Source organism: Arabidopsis lyrata (assembly GCF_000004255.2).
Source record: "Arabidopsis lyrata subsp. lyrata unplaced genomic scaffold ARALYscaffold_8, whole genome shotgun sequence".
NCBI classification, from domain to species: Eukaryota; Viridiplantae; Streptophyta; class Magnoliopsida; order Brassicales; family Brassicaceae; genus Arabidopsis; species Arabidopsis lyrata.
In genome coordinates this window covers 20,082,879-20,101,204 of record NW_003302548.1, presented here as the reverse complement: position 1 = coordinate 20,101,204, position 18,326 = coordinate 20,082,879, and the positions used below count along the sequence as shown (strand labels likewise).

The following is an 18,326-nucleotide window of genomic DNA, read 5'->3' as shown; positions in this document are numbered from 1 at the left end:
ACCGAATATTATACCATGCCGTTCGTGATAAATGTTATAACACTCCATGCCGTTTTTTATAAATCTGTCTTTTTTTTCCAGTGTTTTTAGTTCGGTAGTTCTTGTTGAAGATTTTCCCGGGAAAATATATCGCCTTTACCGGAATCCCCTGTTTCAGATGAGCTCCTCTGTCGGAATCTCGTTTCCTCTAGCCGTTAAACTTCCTGAAGTTCCATCATCTGTGAGAATCTTTATCTCTTTCTCTTTTATCCCTCTTAATGTAAATCACGTAGCTTTTTTATTCATGACGAAATCATGTTTTCCAGAGAGGAAGCTCAACAGTTTTTCTACCAGCTCAGATTAAGAATAAGACTCGAGAAATCTCCATTTCTTCGAATTCTCCATCATCTTTAACAGTAAACGATGGGAATTGTTGTTATTCAGAGACATCACTCATTGAGCTTATACGAGAGTCTGCAGATGAAAGGTGTTTGAAGAAAGCGAAATCGATTCATGGATTTGTTATTAAATTTCAGCTTATTGAGAAGTCCTTGACGGTAATGTTGAATCAGTTGGTTATTGCCTACTCAAAATGCTCAGACTTTGGTTCTGCTCGTCAGGTGTTCGACGAAATTCCCCAAAAGAGTGTTTTTTCGTGGACTGTTTTAATGGTTGGCGCTACGGAGAACGGGTTTTACCGTGATGGCATTGATTATTTTGTTGAGATACTTGGCTGCGATATCGTCCCTGATGAGTACGCTCTTTCTGCTGCGATACAGGCATGTATTGGTGTGGATAGTATTGTTGTGGGTGAAATGGTTCATGCTCAAGTTATAACTCGGGGATTTTCGTCTCGTACGTTTGTTAATACGTCTTTGCTTGGCATGTATGCTAAGTTGGGGAGGATTGGGGATTCCTGTAAGGTGTTTAATTCCTTGGAAAATCGTAACCAAGTTTCATGGAATGCAATGATATCAGGGTTTGTGTCAAACGGTCTTTATGCAGAAGCATACAATAGTTTCTTGAGAATGCTGGGCGAGGAAATTAGACCGAACGTAGCGTGTTTTATTAGCGTCTCGAAAGCTATTGGACAGTTGGGAGATGTTGAGAAAGGCAGATACATTAATCGTATTGCTTTCGAAATTGGAATGCAGTCAAATATCCACGTGGGAACAGCTTTGATTGATATGTTTGCAAAATGTGGATGTGTCACTGAATCATGGTCAGTTTTTGTGTCGAATTTCTCTGGATGCGGAGTGAATTTACCGTGGAACGCTATGATATCCGGTTTTACGATTTCAGGGCATGGGGAAGAAGCAATGTTGTTGTTCCTTAGGATGTGTCAGAACAATATCAAGCGAGATGTATACACATACTGCAGTACATTGAATTCAATTGCTGACATGAGGTCTTTAGAATATGTAAAGCAGCTACACGGGATGATCTGGAAAAGTGGATCGATTGGTGTGAGTCTCTGCAATGCATTAATGGATGCATATGCCAAATGTGGGGAACTTGACGCGATGAGGAAGCTTTTTGACACTTGGGAGGAATCAAACCAGATTTCATGGACAACGCTTGTGACAGCTTATTCTCAGTCTTCTGAATGGGAGGATGCACTAAGCGTCTTCTCTCAGATGAGAGAAATGGGATTTCAACCGAACCAAGTCACATTTTCCGGTGTACTTGCGTCATGTGCTAGCCTCTGTTCTCTCGAGTATGGGCAGCAAGTTCACAGCTTGACATGCAAAACTGGCTTTGCTAGGGACAAATGTGTAGAGAGTGTTCTTATCGATATGTATGCGAAATGTGGTAGTGTAAGAGATGCCATCAAGGTTTTTGAATCTTTGAAAGACCCTGATGTCATTTCATGGACCGCCATGATATCTGGATATGCCCAACACGGTATGGCGAAGGATGCCTTAGAGCTCTTCCGAAAAATGGAGCTTGTACTTCCAAACCCCAATTCAGCTACATTTCTATGCCTTCTGTTTGCTTGCAGCCACGGGGGACTAGTGGATGAAGGCTTGAGGTATTTTCATTTAATGGAGGAAAGATATGGGCTGGTCCCGGAAATTGAACATTATGCTTGTGTGGTTGATATCCTTGGCCGTGTCGGCCGGCTAACGGAAGCATGGAAGTTTATAATGAAGATGCCGATAGAACCTGATGAGAAAGTCTGGTCGACATTGCTTGGAGCATGTAGGGTTCATGGGAACATTCAGTTGGCAAAGATTGCTGCTCAAAAGGTTCTCTCTTATAATCCGGATGATTTTGCTGCTCTTGTTCTCTTGTCAAATACATATAGAGAAGCTGGAAATATTGAAGGTGGATTGAATGTAAGAAATATGATGAAATCTCAAGCTATGAGAAAAGAAACTGGAATGAGCTGGATTTGTATCGGAGGTAAAATCCACAAGTTTTGCTCCGGGGATCAATACCATCCCCAGAAGGATGATATATACAAAACACTGAATGTATTGATGGAGAAAGTGCAGGGTAAAAAGTGTTGAATCTGTGGTTATAACATACACCACAAGAGTAGTTCATGATACTTTGCTTAAAACTGCAAAGATCTCCTTCAAGAGCAAGAATGAGAGAGAGATTTATGGAGATTTCAAATATATAACTCAAGAATCATATATCTTGCTGAACAGACCGAGCAAGGCTATAAGATACAACTTCAACGACAATTTACATTCACGAAGATTATGTTCTATGATTACTAGAGGCCTTTCAAAGTTCTTCGAGTCTCTTGTTGGCTCTTCTCTCAGGTATTCTCCAAATCACTATTCTGGAAGTCCTGCCTAAGTAAAACTTCGATCCATCTTCAGTTACTTTTGTAGATAATCAGACTAACTACTTCTCTGTAAACATCCACAAGCTAGAACTTGTTATATGTATTGTGTCATCCTATGAAGACTCTCCCGTGTATTATCCGCCTCACGCATTTTACCAATCTTGCAAAAAAGGTTTCTGATTGTTAGAAAGATTCGAACTTTCTCTTGCTATATCTGTTCCACAAATTAGTCAAGTTTGCTAATACATCATTTCCTGATCTCTTCAAGTTTCCTCAATACTTGCTTGAAGCTTGGCCTAAGAGAAGGAGATGGAGAGCAACAAGATACTGCAAGCTGAAAGTACTCGAGAACACATTCTTCGGTCACACCATTTCCATCTTTATCTCAGGATGGTACAAATCCGACAACCTATTATGATCAAGAATAGAACCCTTTGGATTCTTGTTTATTGGCTCTTTACCATAGACTAACTCAAGCATGATCACACCAAAACTATACACATCACTCTCCTTGCTTACTTCCTTCATCTTGATCAACTCAGGCGCTTTGTATCCCTCTGCAGCAGAAGCTTCTAGAACCTCTTGCCCAGCCGGGAGGTTCAAGAGCAAATGCAAGCCGAAATCAGAGACTCTAGGCCTAAAACTCTTGTCTAGAAGAACGTTCTTCGACTTCAGATTTCCGTGAACAATCGGTTTCTGCATTCCCGTGTGGAGATGATCAAGAGCTTTTGCTATTCCAATGGTGATACTCAAAATATTGCTCCATTTGTGTGCGTCAACATCTCCACCTGCCAAAACTATGCTCTGTTTATAAGACATCGTATTGAATATTGATTAGAAAAATTAATACTGATGTTGATGCTCTAAAGATTTAAAGGAACGAGAGATCTATAAAGATTTTGTCTTATGTAGTGAGCAAAAGAAGTGGGAAGTGACAAAAAAAAGTAGTTACCGACAAAAGATATATCAATAATGGTGATCATAGAGCAAAAAAAAACAAAAATAGTTTATTTTTTGTCAGAGAAAAAAACAATTACATGTTACGATTTACGAAAATGTAAAAGATAGAAGATAAGACAATTTCTTATGGATCGACTATAGTTACCAATATGATTCCATCTGACGAATAAAATTTCGATATACATTTTCGAATACACTATGCATTAAGAAAACTATATAGTATTAGTTTTGTTAGATGCGTTAAAAACTTTTTACCATTTTCCCGGGAAAACGAGAACTCAAGACTCTGTTTTTTTCCCAGAAAACAAGAATCAACGAATCAAGACAGCTAAAAAGCTAATCTGTTTCTGTCCAGAAATTAAAAAAGTTTGTTCCTTTAATCTTTTCCAGCTTTCCGGAGAAAAAAAGAAAACAGAGGCTTACATTTGATGAACTCAGAAAGATTCCCGGAACCAAAGAAAGGATGAATCATAAGCTTCTCTCCTCTGTTCCCAACATAAAACCCTAACAGAGGAACCAAATTATCATGTCGAACAAATCCAAGCGACTCAATGACGCCATTAAACTCCTTAGCATCCGATTTCACTGCACACAAAGGTCGAAGGAATCTAAGAACCCTAACTTTCCCACTTCTCTGCAACGTCGCTTTGTATAATGTACCGTAGCTTGATTTTCCGATGACTTCTCCGGGAGCATCAAGGATATCACAGATGGTTAGATCGTCTCCACCGTTAAAGATTACAAGCTCCTCCTCTGTTTCGGATCCGGAAAAATCTTCTTTCTCATCATAAGGAGATTCGACGTTGTATTGAGCTTCATTGGTCTCTGTTTTTCTTCTTCTGCAGAAGATGAAGATTATGATGATAGCGATTATGATCAAGAATGTTGTTGGCAGAGATACCGCAAGTATCAGTTTTACCAAATGGGATTTTCTCATCTCATGGAAATGTTTTCGGTTTTTGGTATTTGTGGGGAAGGAAATTGGAAATTGGAATTCTTAGGTATGAGAATACAAATGGAAAAGTATGAATGAATAATTGAAACTTTTTTTGTTCACAGTAGTGATACAGAGAGATATGTAGATGGAGATGAAGTAAATGATGATATAGAGAGATCTGAAACATGGTTTTAGTTGTATCAATGTGGACTTATGAGTAGTTTTTGTTCGCTATTATTGAAAATGTGCTTTTATTCTCCTACCAAGTTCTCAACCAAATTGTATAAGTTTATGACCTACTCGTATAAACCAAAATTGTATAGGTCAATTTATTGGAACGACTATGTCGTATTAGAGAATTAGATTTTGGCATTGTACTTTGAAAACGTATTGAAACTTTGTTTCTGATTTTGGTACGAAATCACCGCCCAAAAATTGTTAGTTATTTAATATGCTAATCAAATCTTATAAAGGATGTATTTTTCTTGTGAAAACTACCTAATTACTTATTACTAGACATTAGCTTATAACTTTGTAGATCTTGATTAATAGTATGACAAAATTATACTCCCACGTCGAATGGTCCTTAATTTGATAGCCCCACCAATCACCATACGTATCAAATAAGATGGTGGGGGGACCTTCATGTCACTCGCCTTTCAACAACCACAACTCAATTGCAACTTTGGTTTACTAACCATTTTGTGAGATTTTTTTTACTACTTCGTTGTCTATTTTTCTATTTTTATTGCATAATTTCCATTCTGATATTTGATCATTGCATATTAGGATAAAGTTCTTTTTCCCTATGTGCATGTGTGTGTGTAAACTAAACGACATATAGAATATACATTAATTATTGCAATGATTCTCTTACATAGTTACATATATTGTTTGTTGTTATAACTTATAATGTAATTCTTACTTCTATGTTTTAACCATCGTTTGGTACTTTGGTTTATACATAATTGACGTATAGTTCAAACTTATTAACGTATAATTTGTTTAAACTTTGTTAAAGTTTACTCCCACTATTTCAACTTCTTCACAGGTTGCACCAATTGAGACTTCTTCCATGGTTGGTACTACGCCAGCTATCAATACCCTAGCTACTCCTACCCAACCAGGTTCATTGGCAAATGAATTTGTGCCAGGGAATGTTTATGGGAGCAATATGTTTGCCTCCTTAGACTCGGGAGTTACTACAGGTTTTGAGATGGATGACTTCTCTCTAAAAACCCGAGGTGGTAGATCAATCAAACCTACTAAAAAAATTCAAGAGATGCAATGGACTATGGTTGGAGGACGTGGTAAACGTGGTCGTGGTGGCCGCGGTGGTCACGGTTAATCGAACTATTTCCTTGTTCTCTCTTCTCTAATCTAGAATCTACTGAATTGTATGTCTTCTCTTTTAATTACTTTCAAAAACTATATGACCTCAAAGTCATATCCTTGTAATACTTTTATGTTTTTTTAATTTGAATACCCTTTAACAAAAAAAAAAAACTTTGTTAAAGTTTCTTCATTTGTAACCAATATTATATGAAAACAGCAAAAAATAAGACTATCATTCCAGTAGATAAATGATAGAATGTGTGAACAATGCTCAAATGTTATCTTTATAAATTCAGTATTCGTCTGGCTATTTACTATTCTATAATCATATTTATGTCTTTCATAGCTAATATATATAGAACCCACACCATTTAATGGCCTAGGTGTCAGATCTCACGTATATACTAACTATCCTAGTTATTAACAATTATATATATTCAACAAAATCCAACTTGACAAAACATAACATTTTTATTTCTTAGACTTTTATTTCACTATAGGCCAACTTTTACGATCCTATCTCATGTTTGATCAAATCATACACAACTAAAAAAAAAAAAACCGTAGTTTTCAAATTCAAATTGGTTTTTGGATTAATTGGAATTGGATTCATATATGTTTTTTGTTTGCATTGATATGTTGCATTATGTATATTTACAAGAAAATACGATACAACAATAAATCAACACTATTATTTTTTCCTTGCAAATGTGCAGCCAAAACCTATAATACAATCAAACAAATAAGGTAAAAAAATTTACACACAAAAACTCGAGTATTTCATCAACGTTTATCTACTCGTGTGTGGGCAAGAATGGTATGACAAAAAAAAAAAACACAACAATGCATGTTAACTGATGAATTTAGCCCTACAAATTAAAATTTAAAAAACCTTGAACCTTTAATTAATTTATTTAATTAGTGATCTCCACTCCTTAATTGCAGAAAGAAGAGAATGATTAGGAAGAAGAGAATGATTAGGGAAGGGCAAATCCGTCATTGGAGATTTATGATTCTTCTGAAGCCATTCCTTAATCGCTCTCTTCTCATACGTGTATCCATCCGAAGCAACACATGGATTCTCCATCACATCCTAATTTCAACAATGAAACCATAAACCAAATCAAACACATAAATAACAAAACCTGACATAAAATGTAAGATTTTCTTATCATTCACTACCTTTGTTATTGGACAGTAGAAATGGGTCGGAGCGTTATGGTGATGATCAATTAGGTTATCAGCAAACATGTTTCTTGCGTTAGACGCAACTTCCTTTAACCGTTCAAGAACCGGCAAAATTTCTTTCCCTAAATCAGGACGATCACGCTTTCTCATCTCCGCACATCTAAGCCCTATCATAACCATCTCTTTCGCTTCCTTAACCGGCCAATCTCCAGCAGTTTTATCCAAGATCTCTGTAAATTTCCCGGTTTGATCTCTTAAAGCTTTCTCTATCGTATGAGCCAATCCCATGGCGGATCTAGCTGTGACTAGCTGAAGAAGTATGATTCCAAACGCGTAAATATCAGATTCCGGGGTTACTACTCCGGTTCTTTGGTATTCAGGATCTATGTAGAAGAATGTTCCAACTGGACCGGTTTCGTTGAAAACCGTTGAGGCATGAGAAGGATCAAGATTAACCATTTTGGATAGGCCTACGTCTCCGATTTTGCTCACATTGTTCCGGTCTAGGAGGATATTGGCTGGTTTAAGATCTCGGTGAACGATTGGTCTTGGTTCGTTTGTGTGGAGAAAGTAGAGAGCTGAAGCAATCTCCCAAGCGATTCGGAACCGCTCGAACCACCGTAACGGCGGTGGTTGCGGTGTGTCAACGTTTGGTCGGCGTTTCATGAGTCTTTCCTCGAGGCTTCCGTTGTGCATATACTCGTAGACTAAGCTGCCGCGTTCAGGACACGCGCCTAGGAGAAGAAGCAAGTGTGGGTGACGAATTTTGCTAAGAATCTCAAGCTGAAGAATTATCAACGAAAATGGCATCGTTATAGCAGAATAGCAATTTTGCTTGGAGGTTAAAAAGTGAAGAATGTTTATTTTTACCTCTTGGTGAAACTGTTTAGTTAAGCTACTTTTGTCTGAATGAAGAACCTTGACCGCTACTGTCGTGTGGTGCAAGTTACACCGATATACGCTTCCGTAACCGCCCACTCCGATCTTAAAGTCATCGGAGAAGGATGACGTCGCCTCGACGATCTCTTCCCACTCAAATTTCATGTATTGTTGGCGTTGAAGCGGTCCGCCTTCGAGTGCATCCTCTAGCCTCTGCTTCTCTTTTCTAACCTCTTCCGCTCTTGCTTCCGCCTCAAGTCTCTCTTCGGTTTCTCTCTCAATGCATTCTTTCACGAGCTCAGCTTCGTTTTCGGCCTCCTCTTGTCTCTCCTTTTCCATTTCTACCACTTCACCAGCTTCTTCTTCTCTTATCGTTAAGTTCTTGAGCCTCATAGCTTCCTCTGATCGCCGCTGGTTCAGATCTTGCATCTGTTAGAAAGAAAAACAGAGGATATACAAATTATATGCGATATATAAAAAAAGGCCCAAATATTGTAGCAAACAATGAACCTTTTTAGAAGCATCGATGACTTCGCTTTGAGCAACTGCATACATTCCTTTAATGTGACGGAGTTCAATCTTCAGCTTCTCTAACTCAAAGTCTTTATTGGCCTGCTTGTTATAAATCCCACATTAGTCAAACATAATGCATTACTTCACTCATTGTCAATTGGTTTTGAGACGAAAATAAACCTGGCTACTAGATGAAGTAGGGTCACTGTAGGTACTTGAGCTTGAAGCCTCTTCCACCTGAGAGCTTCTCCAGCTGCTGATATCGCTTCCTCCATACCCAATTCCCGAGCTGCTTGTTCGGTAAAAGCCCTTCTGGTTCAGTAACTTTGATTCATCCACGTCTAGAGACCCGGCTCTGTTATGATGATGATGATGCTGATCATTGTTCTGTTTTCCAATGTTCGTTCCAACCTTCTGGTTGACGGTTGAAAGTGCTTGGACTCTTTGGAAGAGTAAAGGTGTTGATGAGAACTGATGACTCGATGTCGAACTTACTGATCCTAAAATGTTAAAAACCAATCAAATCAAACAGATAAAACAGGTTTTAGTTTATGTCCTACAGAGTTAGTTTTTACCTGAATGACTATCTGAAGAGAACCGGCTTTCGCTTCTATCGTCTGCAATGCTCGTTTCGGTGTCCATATCGGATTTACGAACATTGAGAAGCTTTCCTTTAGAGATAACGTGAATTGTGCAAAATCTTGGTGTAGCATCTGAAATTCTTGAAGACAAGTTGCTTCTCTTCAACTTCCTGCAAAAGGAAAGAAGAAAGAAATTATATAATCTGATAAAGAAAAGTCAGACAATTTGATAGTTGGGACTTAGGAGATTGTGTTTGGATGTTACCATGAGAAGATGATTGAAGAAGAAGCTCCAATGACTAGCTCACTAATTCCATGATCTTGAACCGCTTTAGAGATTGCATCAGCTACATCGTCTGATTCAAGCACCATTATATCCAATTGAACCTTTTCACATTTCACAAGATTCAGATTCCTAACAATAGAAATATGAAACAGCGAATCAAATCAAATCCACTATGACACATACCTCTCTATGAACAAACATGTCTCTGCTTGGAAGAAGCATCTCTCTGGTTTTTCTATCAACATCTTTCTTGTAAACACTTGTGGTGGAATCTTTTCTTGTAATCGAAACAGTATTAGAGTCTCCTGTTTAAACTCAACAAAATCAGATCTAAATTTGACTTTAACAATAAAGACTTTTGTAAAGTCTAGATATATAATATAACTTACTTGGTTGGACATGTAAGAGCTTGAAGACGACATGTTCTCGAGAAGCGAATTCTTGAAGTGCCCATCGAACAACGCCTTTGGTTTTGCTATTGTTCCCTTTAATAGCCACCGCTACGATTAAAGCTCCATCTCCCATCTCTGGATTTTCAACGGTTAAGATCTGATTATCATCATCATTCTTCATCAAGGTTTGTTGAGAGTATAGAGAGGTTTTCGAAGATACCTGCGTATTTTGACTTCAAAGGTTGAAGCTTTTGTTTCCTTAATCTCTCGTCGTGCTTAAAGAGACAAAACAGAGAGAAGAGAGAGTCATGAATTGGTCTGGTTTTTATGTTTAATTAAATGTATAAGTTACAGAGACATTTTCTGGGCAAAACAAAACAAGTTGAATCCTTAATGGATATAATATAATTTAGATAACAAAATACTAAAAACAATTGATAGAGATCTGGTTAGCCAATTCAACGGCTAAGATCAATCATCAGAGTTGAAGATAGATAGAGATACGGATACCTATTGATATTTGACTTCAAAGCTTTTTCCAAAACTTGATTCAACAGCTTCTTGACAAATGGAGAGAGAGAGAATGAGAAGAAGAAGAAGAAGACGAATCAAATTTGAGTCCAGTGAATTTGTCTCTGATTAAATTAATGGAGTTATACGGAAATTTATGCGCAAACCAGTTGAATTCTTTTATGGATATAACCAAAGATTCAAAGAAGTAATGATTAAAAAAAAACGATGGAAAATGTCAAAAAAGTCTAGAAGAGTTTGTGTGAATATGTGATGTCTTTTCCGGTAGTTTCCTTAGGTTTGATGACGTTGAAAGTCAGAACAACTGGGCTTTTGTCGGACTACCAACTTTTTTTTTATTCAATTTTGTTGACTTTTCAATTTGTGGCCTGTTCCCTTATGAACTTAATATAGAGATAGGTTCATTTCTGCCAAAATACAATTTTGATTTTCTTGTTCAACTATATTATCGTGTTTTCTTTTGCGAATCTTTTTGTTTACTTCTTCTAAACGTTTGACTAAATAATTTCAAGACTTGTCAACTCTGAAGATTCTTTTCGATAAGTGGAAGAACTATCGATCGATGTGAAAGCTTCTCTTTTAGACCTCTCTGCATCGGCACCTCCCCGAAACTTTCTGCACCTCGTCAACACAACTCGAAGCTCTATAGACAAGACACACCTTGTGGTATGAACTTAAGCACAAATAGGTCTCAACAAGTAAGGATATGTTCACTGTTTTAACTTTGACATAGTTCATGTCCTCATAGTTCATACTTATACTATTAACTTGTGTATATCTCTTCAAAGTTATGTAATACTAGTATTATGAAACAGAGAAATATTATTAATTTCATTGGATCACAGGTGTACTTTTTAGCATTAATTATTATGTGCATTAAATGGATTGAGTAGCGGACATTTAATGTTGGACAAAATAACCGGTGATAGTTATCTCTGAGATGCGGATGTTATTGAGAAGAAAACACACAGATTATGCGTTTGATAAGTACAGTTTCAACTTTATCATTGATTTATTGGCGTTAACTAGTGGACGTGTTTGACATGACAATAGGTAAGGATTCTTTCTAGATGGATGGTCCAAAATCTATACTTGGACTGAAGCGAGTTTAATTTTTTTTTTTACTGAAATTTGTAGTATGTTTAAACAAGAAAGAAAGTAATAGTAGTACATGATATTGGCTTGTATTAGTGACTTAGTGTTGAAGTCATGTTATAATTTGTATCAAGCTTGTCATATAGAAAATCTTTCCAACATCATCAACCTTTGTTTTTTTTTTGGTTGTTGGAGCAAATATTAACCTTTGTTTTAGTTAAGATAAAGATAAGAAAAATGTAGAATGACAAATCAATTACCGGATTGGATAGGCCCAGAGATTTTTTTTTGGGAGGTTCAAACTAAAGTTAGGGGGTGTTATTCGTTAGTGAAGTTAAAGTCAACTCCATTAGAGTTAAAGTCTATCAGATTTCAAATGTTTTGGGTTCATTGAAAGTGAACCATTATTCATTTTGTCAAATACATGGAAGTGTATTTTCAATGATACGTGATCTCATTTGGTTTTCTATAACAGAACTGAATTCAATAACAAATGATTTTTATAATCTAATCGAAGTCCAACAAAACTTTTGACCATTTTTTTCTTTTCTTATTTCAAGTTATTCATAAAACTTTGGTGATTTCAAATTAAAACTTTAAAAATAAATAAAATAAAAACTATAAAAAACACATAAAAACTATTGGTTTATTCCATACTGGTTTGAATCCATCCTAGCCTCTCTTCCACCGACATGCTCACGAAAACGTCTTGTATTCCCAAATGATAAATCTTGGTAAGTGCCTTGAAACGAATACGTTCATCCAAATCTGAAACTTCTTTTAGAGCATCCCAAACGTTAATTTTTTTTTTGTGCCACTTCTTTTTGTTGTCTCTCTTCTCTTTGTTGTATTATATTCAAAATTTTACTGCTGACAACCATCATAGAACTTTCTTCTTTTTGTGAAGTATTTCTCTCAGATCTTGTTCTTTTACGTGGGGGGAAGCTTCTCTGTAGGACTTTCTGAAGTTCCATGAGACATAAATGGTGCGTAATGCTCTGATGACTCATGATGAGTTGTTGTATCATACTCATACCCGTTGTCAAAATCACTCACATATTCTTCTCTTGAATTCTCCCCAGATTTGTACGTACGTGCATCCGTACTATCACACAATCCAATTGCAGCATCCGTACTATCACACAATCCAATTGCATTTTTCCCAGTAGCAACACCTTCCCCAAATATGATTTGCAACTCTTCAAAAAATTCAAATGTATCATAACGAAGTTGTTTATTGTTCGGATGTGCCTACAAAAACAGAAGGACATATTAATAACATGTAAATACAATTATGTTCACTTTTAAAAAATGAGATACTTACTTTTAGATAATCGTCCCAAACTTCATCAGGAGCGGTAAATCTTTTTGTCGAAGGATCCCAACCAAAACCAGAACTAAAACGCTTAAGATCAAGAGAACTTTGGTATTGTAATTTTAAATACTTCATTCTGCTTTGGTAGTGATTGTAGTTTTTTGAACGACGAAACTCTTTGTTGATTTCTGGTAAAATCTTCGTCTCCACGGTTAATTTACTCATTGTACCATTAGAATCACGCCAATTATTATTGATCCCTTCCACAAGAAGTTGTACCAACAGCTTAGTCTCCTCTGGAGACCACAGATTGTTATTCCCCTTTTTTTTCTTTGGTTCTGCATCTCCCATAGTGATATCTATGGTTACATCAAATTTCAAAACCAAATACAGTATACGTTAAACATGAAAAAGTTAACAATATATTAATGAACAAATAACAATTAGAAATAACCATACGTCAATGCAAAAAGCAAGGTAAAAGTCTGATGGGAAACAAAATTTAACTATTCAAAATTTAATTGATCAATATCACACTTCCAACAGAAACACATAAGAACGTAACAAAAAAAAAACCTTTTTCTGTGGAGTCTAATGAGCTCTTTTGCTTTGAGAGGAGAGACGTACGTGACATTTATAGAGATAGAAAAAAAAAAAAAGAAGTTGAAAGAGTACCTTGGGGAGAAGAAGGAGAGAAGATGTGAAAGGAAAAAAAAAAGAATTTTTGGTTATTCTCATAAATGAGGTTTTATAATTATAAAAATATGATAGTGAAAATCTTGAGTAGAAAGTAGGATTTTGATTGCTATAATTTACACATAAAATCAGTTTCAGATTCCTTCATCTATACTATTAATTGGGAAGCATTCTCTGAAAAATAACCTTAAAAAGTGTAAAAAATTACAAGGGAATGCCATTAGGATAATTACATTCAAAGAGTAATCAAAAGATTACGTGGAAGGGTAAAATGGCAACTTTGCTGTCAATTGACACGCGGATCCTGGGTTACGGGTCGGATCTAAACCCATAGTAATTCGGTAAAACACGCGGATCTTCGTAAGTCATGGGCTTTAGGATTCGTTCAACCCGTATCTGATCCAAATGATATTCGCGGATTTTTATCAATCAATGCTTTGAATGTTTTGCATATATCCTGAAGTTAATGCCAAAACCATATTTGTTAGTTATCATTAAAACCTATTTCTATAACAAACAAATCTCACCAAAAACGATATAAATTATTCTTTTTACCATATCTAACAATAACTATATATTGAGATACTAACAAATCGACCACAAAATACCTTCAATCATGGCAACAAACCTAACTAATCAATTATTTACCTTAAATATTGGTAGAAACAATATTCGCAAAGATATTATTCTGATCTAATTCTATATACCCTAACACATTCGAGCTGCCCTTTTTCCTATAAATATAGATGCCTAATGCCATTGTAGATACACATTTATCTTTCACCACGAAAACTTAGCTGTTTCTACTCCTTAGAACTATGCATTTGAACAGAAATTTTGAGTTAGAGGTAGCAATTATTATTGCATCTTTCTTAATAGTTTTTATTTTATCAAATTATGTTTTACTATAACACCACGTCTTTTTTCTTTGGTGTTTATAGATCCAAGCTGGTTTTAAGGAGAACTTTTTCAATAATGGTGTTACTCAAATCAATTTGGTGATTTGAGTAGAAGAAATGCTATTTTTAAAGGTTTTAGAGATTCAATATTTTGAACTAAGTGCTATGTTATTGTTTTCTTTTTTTGAGAATCTGAATCCTTATATTTTGAGCAACTTAACTTTGTTAAGACAAGTTAATGGTTTTCTTAAGCTATATGAAGTAAACCATTTCACTTATAGTAGTAAAAGTGATTATTTCATACAATTCCATAAATTTTAGTACTTTGCATCTCTTATTTACTACTTTGTTTGAAAAATATTATGGGTAAACACTGTTATTTATATGAACTAACATCAAGTACACTCAATCACATAAGGTAAATATGAAGATGTATTAACTAAGTCTATAAAACTCAATAGATCTACCTTTTGACATATAGTTTTGAGGCTTTGCTCTAATGAATATAGACTCCTCCATATTCTGTTGTTACCCAATTGAAGCTTTATTTGAAAACATTAATTTACCTTTGAAGTTAAATTCTGCAAACAGCTAAATTTTGTTAAGTTAAAGTTATTTTTTTACTAAGTTGAAGTTTTTTTGTTTTTTTTTTTTTTTAAAGACAAACCTATATGAAGTTAACTATTTCGTTTGCAGAAGCATACCAACATTTTTATAACTTTCCATATCTTATTAAGTACTTTAATTGAAACATACTACGGGAAAACACAATTTTCTATATGAACTAACATCAAATACACTCAATAACAGAAAGTAATATGAAATTCTAATAACAAAAGTCTATAAAAGATAATCTCACTAACCTTTCACATATAGATTTGAGGCATTGCTCCAATGAACAAATTTGATAGCCTCCATATTCTTATGTTGCTCCAAGTGAAGCTTTACCTGAAAAAATTTAATTTAGTTTAATACAAGATTCTGCAGATTTGATATAAGCTATTGTTTCGTATAAATCTTATCAATTTGTAGCCTTTGTTTATCTTCATCTAACGTGAACATCATTAAACAAAATTGTAAATTGAAATCTATATGGAAACTAAATTAACTCTAACTCTTTCCAAAAAATACAATATATTGATACGATTAGCAAGGCGTACAAAAAAACGCTCGGTGCACTGGTAATTAAAGTTTTTTTTTCTACTCTATCAAACCAGTTAAAACTAGATCTTATCAAATTCGTATTCTCCGATAAATTATAGTGAAAACATAATGATGAAAATTCAATTGACAATAATTACCCATAGAAAATCCGGCTTCCTGATGTTGCTTCGCCAAGAACACTACGCAAACAAAAAATTACTCAGATTTGGATTTCAATCTCCATATAAAAAATGGTTTAAAGTATAAATCAGATTCACTAATAAGCTTACCTCTTCAAAGAATTCACAATTTACAAAACGGAGAAGAAATAGAGAATTACATGAGATTTCGTAAATTAGACTTAGATCGATCGAGTATGAAAATTTTGATCGGTGGGTGTTTTTTTTTTTTTTGATGAGACAACGACTGTTCTGACTTCTGAAATGAAAAACTGTCCAAATTGTTTTTTTTTTTTTTTATGTTCAGTCGGTTTATGTAAACTGAAACATTAAATGGGTTAAGGAGAAATGTATTATTAACATCATACTCGGCCCAATACAAAATAACTCTCCAACACTAATGGGCCAGAGATTAACAGTTTTTTTTTGTAAAATCATATTTTCATTACAATATATTAAATTATAAAATTTTCTATTTAAATTACCAATTATATAATTTACAAGGTACTAAATTTCATAATCTTTCAAAATTTTAATATTTGAATTATATTCCACAACACACTAATTTATAAACACAAACAAAAATTTATCAAATATTATGACAAGTTTATGAATTATGATATATATTCTATTATATATTTCACTAACACCAAAAATATCATTACAAACTTTAAGCAAAACCATTTACCAAAACTTACAACCAGCACGACGGTGCGGATCAGGATCTAGTATCTTTTCAAATCAAAACATTTGTGAAAATATGTCAAACAACCAATAACATGAAACTTTAATTAATCATTGTAAATATGATAACCAATAACACTAGATTTCAAACTCTTTTAATATAGATATTAGAAATATGAGAACCAATAACACTTGATTTTAAACTCTTTTAATATAGACATTAGAAATCTGAGAACCAATAACACTTGATTTGAAATATGTATTTACAATCTGAGAACCAATAACATTAGATTTGAGTTAGAGTTAAACTCTATTAATATCCACTAACGAATAACACCCCCTTACATTTTTACCATCAGAGAGTAGAAGAAACACGAGACATATTTCCAAAACACAATAAGCTTAAATCAAAAGACACTTTCCTCTCTCTCTTTTTCTCTAATGTTGTATTATTGTAATTTTGCATCTCATCACACAAGAGACAAATCCTCGGAACAGAGACAAAGGAGGCACAGAGACAAACACACCAATAAAAGATTTTGTGGAATCTGTTTCTCTCTACTGTTTATTAGATTTCCACTCCATGATTGCTGAGTAAAGAGTGTAATTAGCAAGAAGGTTCTTGTTAGGCAATGGAAGGTTCGTCACTGGTGAAGTATCATTCTCTCTCAGCCATTCCTCTATAGCTTCCCGATCGTACGTATACCCATCCGCAGCCACGCACGGCTCGTTCATCACTCCCTGTGATCAGCTCCAAAACAAATTAGGTCACAATCGAGAAGGAAAATGATTTCTTGTATGACAAGTAACTAATCATGGATTTAGGGCTTATTTGAACCTTTACGAGTGGGCAAATGAAATGAGATGGAGGACCAGATGGAGTTCTCGAGAGCGAGTTTTGAGCTTTGTCGGCAACTTTCTTGAGCCGTTCCAAAGCCGGGATGATTTGATCTTTAAGATCCGGTCTGTCTCTGCGTCTCATTTCCGTGCAACACAATCCCAAAGCGGCTAACTCACGGGTCTCACTGATGGGCCAAGACCCAGCTTTCTTATCCAAGATTGCCATAAATTCAGCATCGTCTCCGATCGCTTCTTCCATCATATGAGTAATCGCTATCGCGGGTTTCGCTGTTAATAGCTGCAGAATCACAATTCCGAGGGAGTACACATCTGATTTAGGTGAGATAATCCCGGTACGCTGATACTCAGGGTCGATGTAACAGAGCGTGCCCACGGGACTGGTTTTCTTGAAGATGGTTAGATTGGATGAATCATCGTCTTGGTTAACCATTGTTGACAGACCAACGTCTCCAAGTTTGCTGACGAAGTTGTGGTCAAGCAAGATGTTTCCTGGTTTGAGATCACGGTGAATGATGGGTCTAGGTTTGGATTTGTGGAGGAATACAAGCGCTGAAGCGACTTCTAATGCAATCCTGAAACGATCGAACCAAGGGATCGGTGGTGTGTTGTTGACTAGCATCAACCGGTCATCTAAGCTTCCGTTGTCCATGTACTCGTAGACAAGGCAGCCTCGTTCGGGACATGCCCCAAGGAGGAGGACTAGGTGAGGATGTCGGATTTTGCTCAAGATCTCAAGCTGTCAAAACAGAAATACAAAACATTTAGACTCTGATTACTAATCAGAGAGTTAATCCGAAACCGCTCTTTATATGAGGATAATACGATTTTTGGTATGGTTTTCCAACCTCTTGATCAAACTGTTTAGAGAGCTGAGTTTCTCCTGCGTGAAGGACCTTGACAGCACCAGTCGTGTGATGAAGATTACATTTGTAGACGGTTCCATAGGCTCCGATTCCAATCTTGAGATTTTCCGCGAAGTCAGAAAGTCGCGGCTGTGATTTCCTCCCAGGTATAATGTTGGTATTGGATCCCGGGAGAGACGAGAGAAGCCTGAGCTTATCTTTCTCTCTAGC

At 35.7% G+C, this 18,326-nt stretch overlaps 4 protein-coding genes, 1 long non-coding RNA gene and 1 pseudogene across 8 annotated transcripts in view; 1 reads left to right on the top strand and 5 right to left on the bottom strand.

Annotated features, from left to right (window-relative positions):
- The first annotated feature begins 26 nt into the window (after nucleotides 1-26).
- LOC9300818 (pentatricopeptide repeat-containing protein At5g27110) lies at nucleotides 27-2,503 on the top strand. Its single transcript, XM_002866397.2, has 2 exons — nucleotides 27-220; nucleotides 306-2,503. Exons 1-2 carry the CDS (start codon nucleotides 47-49, stop codon nucleotides 2,490-2,492), a joined length of 2,361 nt encoding a protein of 786 aa, XP_002866443.2. The 5' UTR covers nucleotides 27-46; the 3' UTR covers nucleotides 2,493-2,503.
- An 81-nt stretch (nucleotides 2,504-2,584) lies between these two features.
- On the bottom strand, nucleotides 2,585-5,114 carry LOC9302517 (putative kinase-like protein TMKL1). The gene is given in 3 exon segments (XM_021026734.1): nucleotides 2,585-3,163; nucleotides 3,166-3,567; nucleotides 4,163-5,114. Coding segments are annotated over 3 exon segments (1,053 nt in total). The 5' UTR covers nucleotides 4,677-5,114; the 3' UTR covers nucleotides 2,585-3,026.
- A 1,567-nt stretch (nucleotides 5,115-6,681) lies between these two features.
- Nucleotides 6,682-10,647, bottom strand: LOC9300816 (U-box domain-containing protein 51). Of its 4 annotated transcripts, none has more exons than XM_021011797.1 (11): nucleotides 10,361-10,622; nucleotides 10,071-10,125; nucleotides 9,848-10,007; nucleotides 9,642-9,763; nucleotides 9,438-9,559; nucleotides 9,167-9,342; nucleotides 8,772-9,091; nucleotides 8,589-8,690; nucleotides 8,070-8,507; nucleotides 7,194-7,982; nucleotides 6,682-7,104 (listed from the first exon to the last, which is right to left on the bottom strand). In XM_021011797.1, exons 3-11 carry the CDS (start codon nucleotides 9,981-9,983, stop codon nucleotides 6,922-6,924), a joined length of 2,388 nt encoding a protein of 795 aa, XP_020867456.1. In that variant the 5' UTR covers nucleotides 9,984-10,007; nucleotides 10,071-10,125; nucleotides 10,361-10,622; the 3' UTR covers nucleotides 6,682-6,921. The 4 variants fall into 4 exon arrangements, with proteins under 4 accessions (XP_020867456.1, XP_020867453.1, XP_020867448.1 ...); XM_021011794.1 differs by having other exon boundaries at nucleotides 9,848-9,985; XM_021011789.1 differs by having other exon boundaries at nucleotides 9,848-10,125; nucleotides 10,361-10,647.
- A 1,142-nt stretch (nucleotides 10,648-11,789) lies between these two features.
- On the bottom strand, nucleotides 11,790-13,433 carry LOC9300815 (annotated as a pseudogene).
- A 137-nt stretch (nucleotides 13,434-13,570) lies between these two features.
- Nucleotides 13,571-16,125, bottom strand: LOC110225611. The gene is made up of 4 exons (XR_002329847.1): nucleotides 15,820-16,125; nucleotides 15,688-15,729; nucleotides 15,250-15,334; nucleotides 13,571-13,944 (listed from the first exon to the last, which is right to left on the bottom strand). It is a non-coding gene; the product is annotated as an uncharacterized LOC110225611 (long non-coding RNA).
- Nucleotides 16,126-16,619: 494 nt separating this feature from the next.
- Nucleotides 16,620-18,326, bottom strand: part of LOC9300814 (U-box domain-containing protein 52) — a 4,037-nt gene continuing 2,330 nt past the window's right edge. The window contains 5 exon segments of the mRNA XM_021023519.1: nucleotides 16,620-17,133; nucleotides 17,231-17,989; nucleotides 18,099-18,236; nucleotides 18,238-18,310; nucleotides 18,312-18,326. The exon segment at nucleotides 18,312-18,326 is cut by the window's right edge and continues 146 nt beyond it. Of these exon segments, the coding sequence (XP_020879178.1) occupies nucleotides 16,951-17,133; nucleotides 17,231-17,989; nucleotides 18,099-18,236; nucleotides 18,238-18,310; nucleotides 18,312-18,326 (1,168 nt within the window). The 3' untranslated portion in view covers nucleotides 16,620-16,950.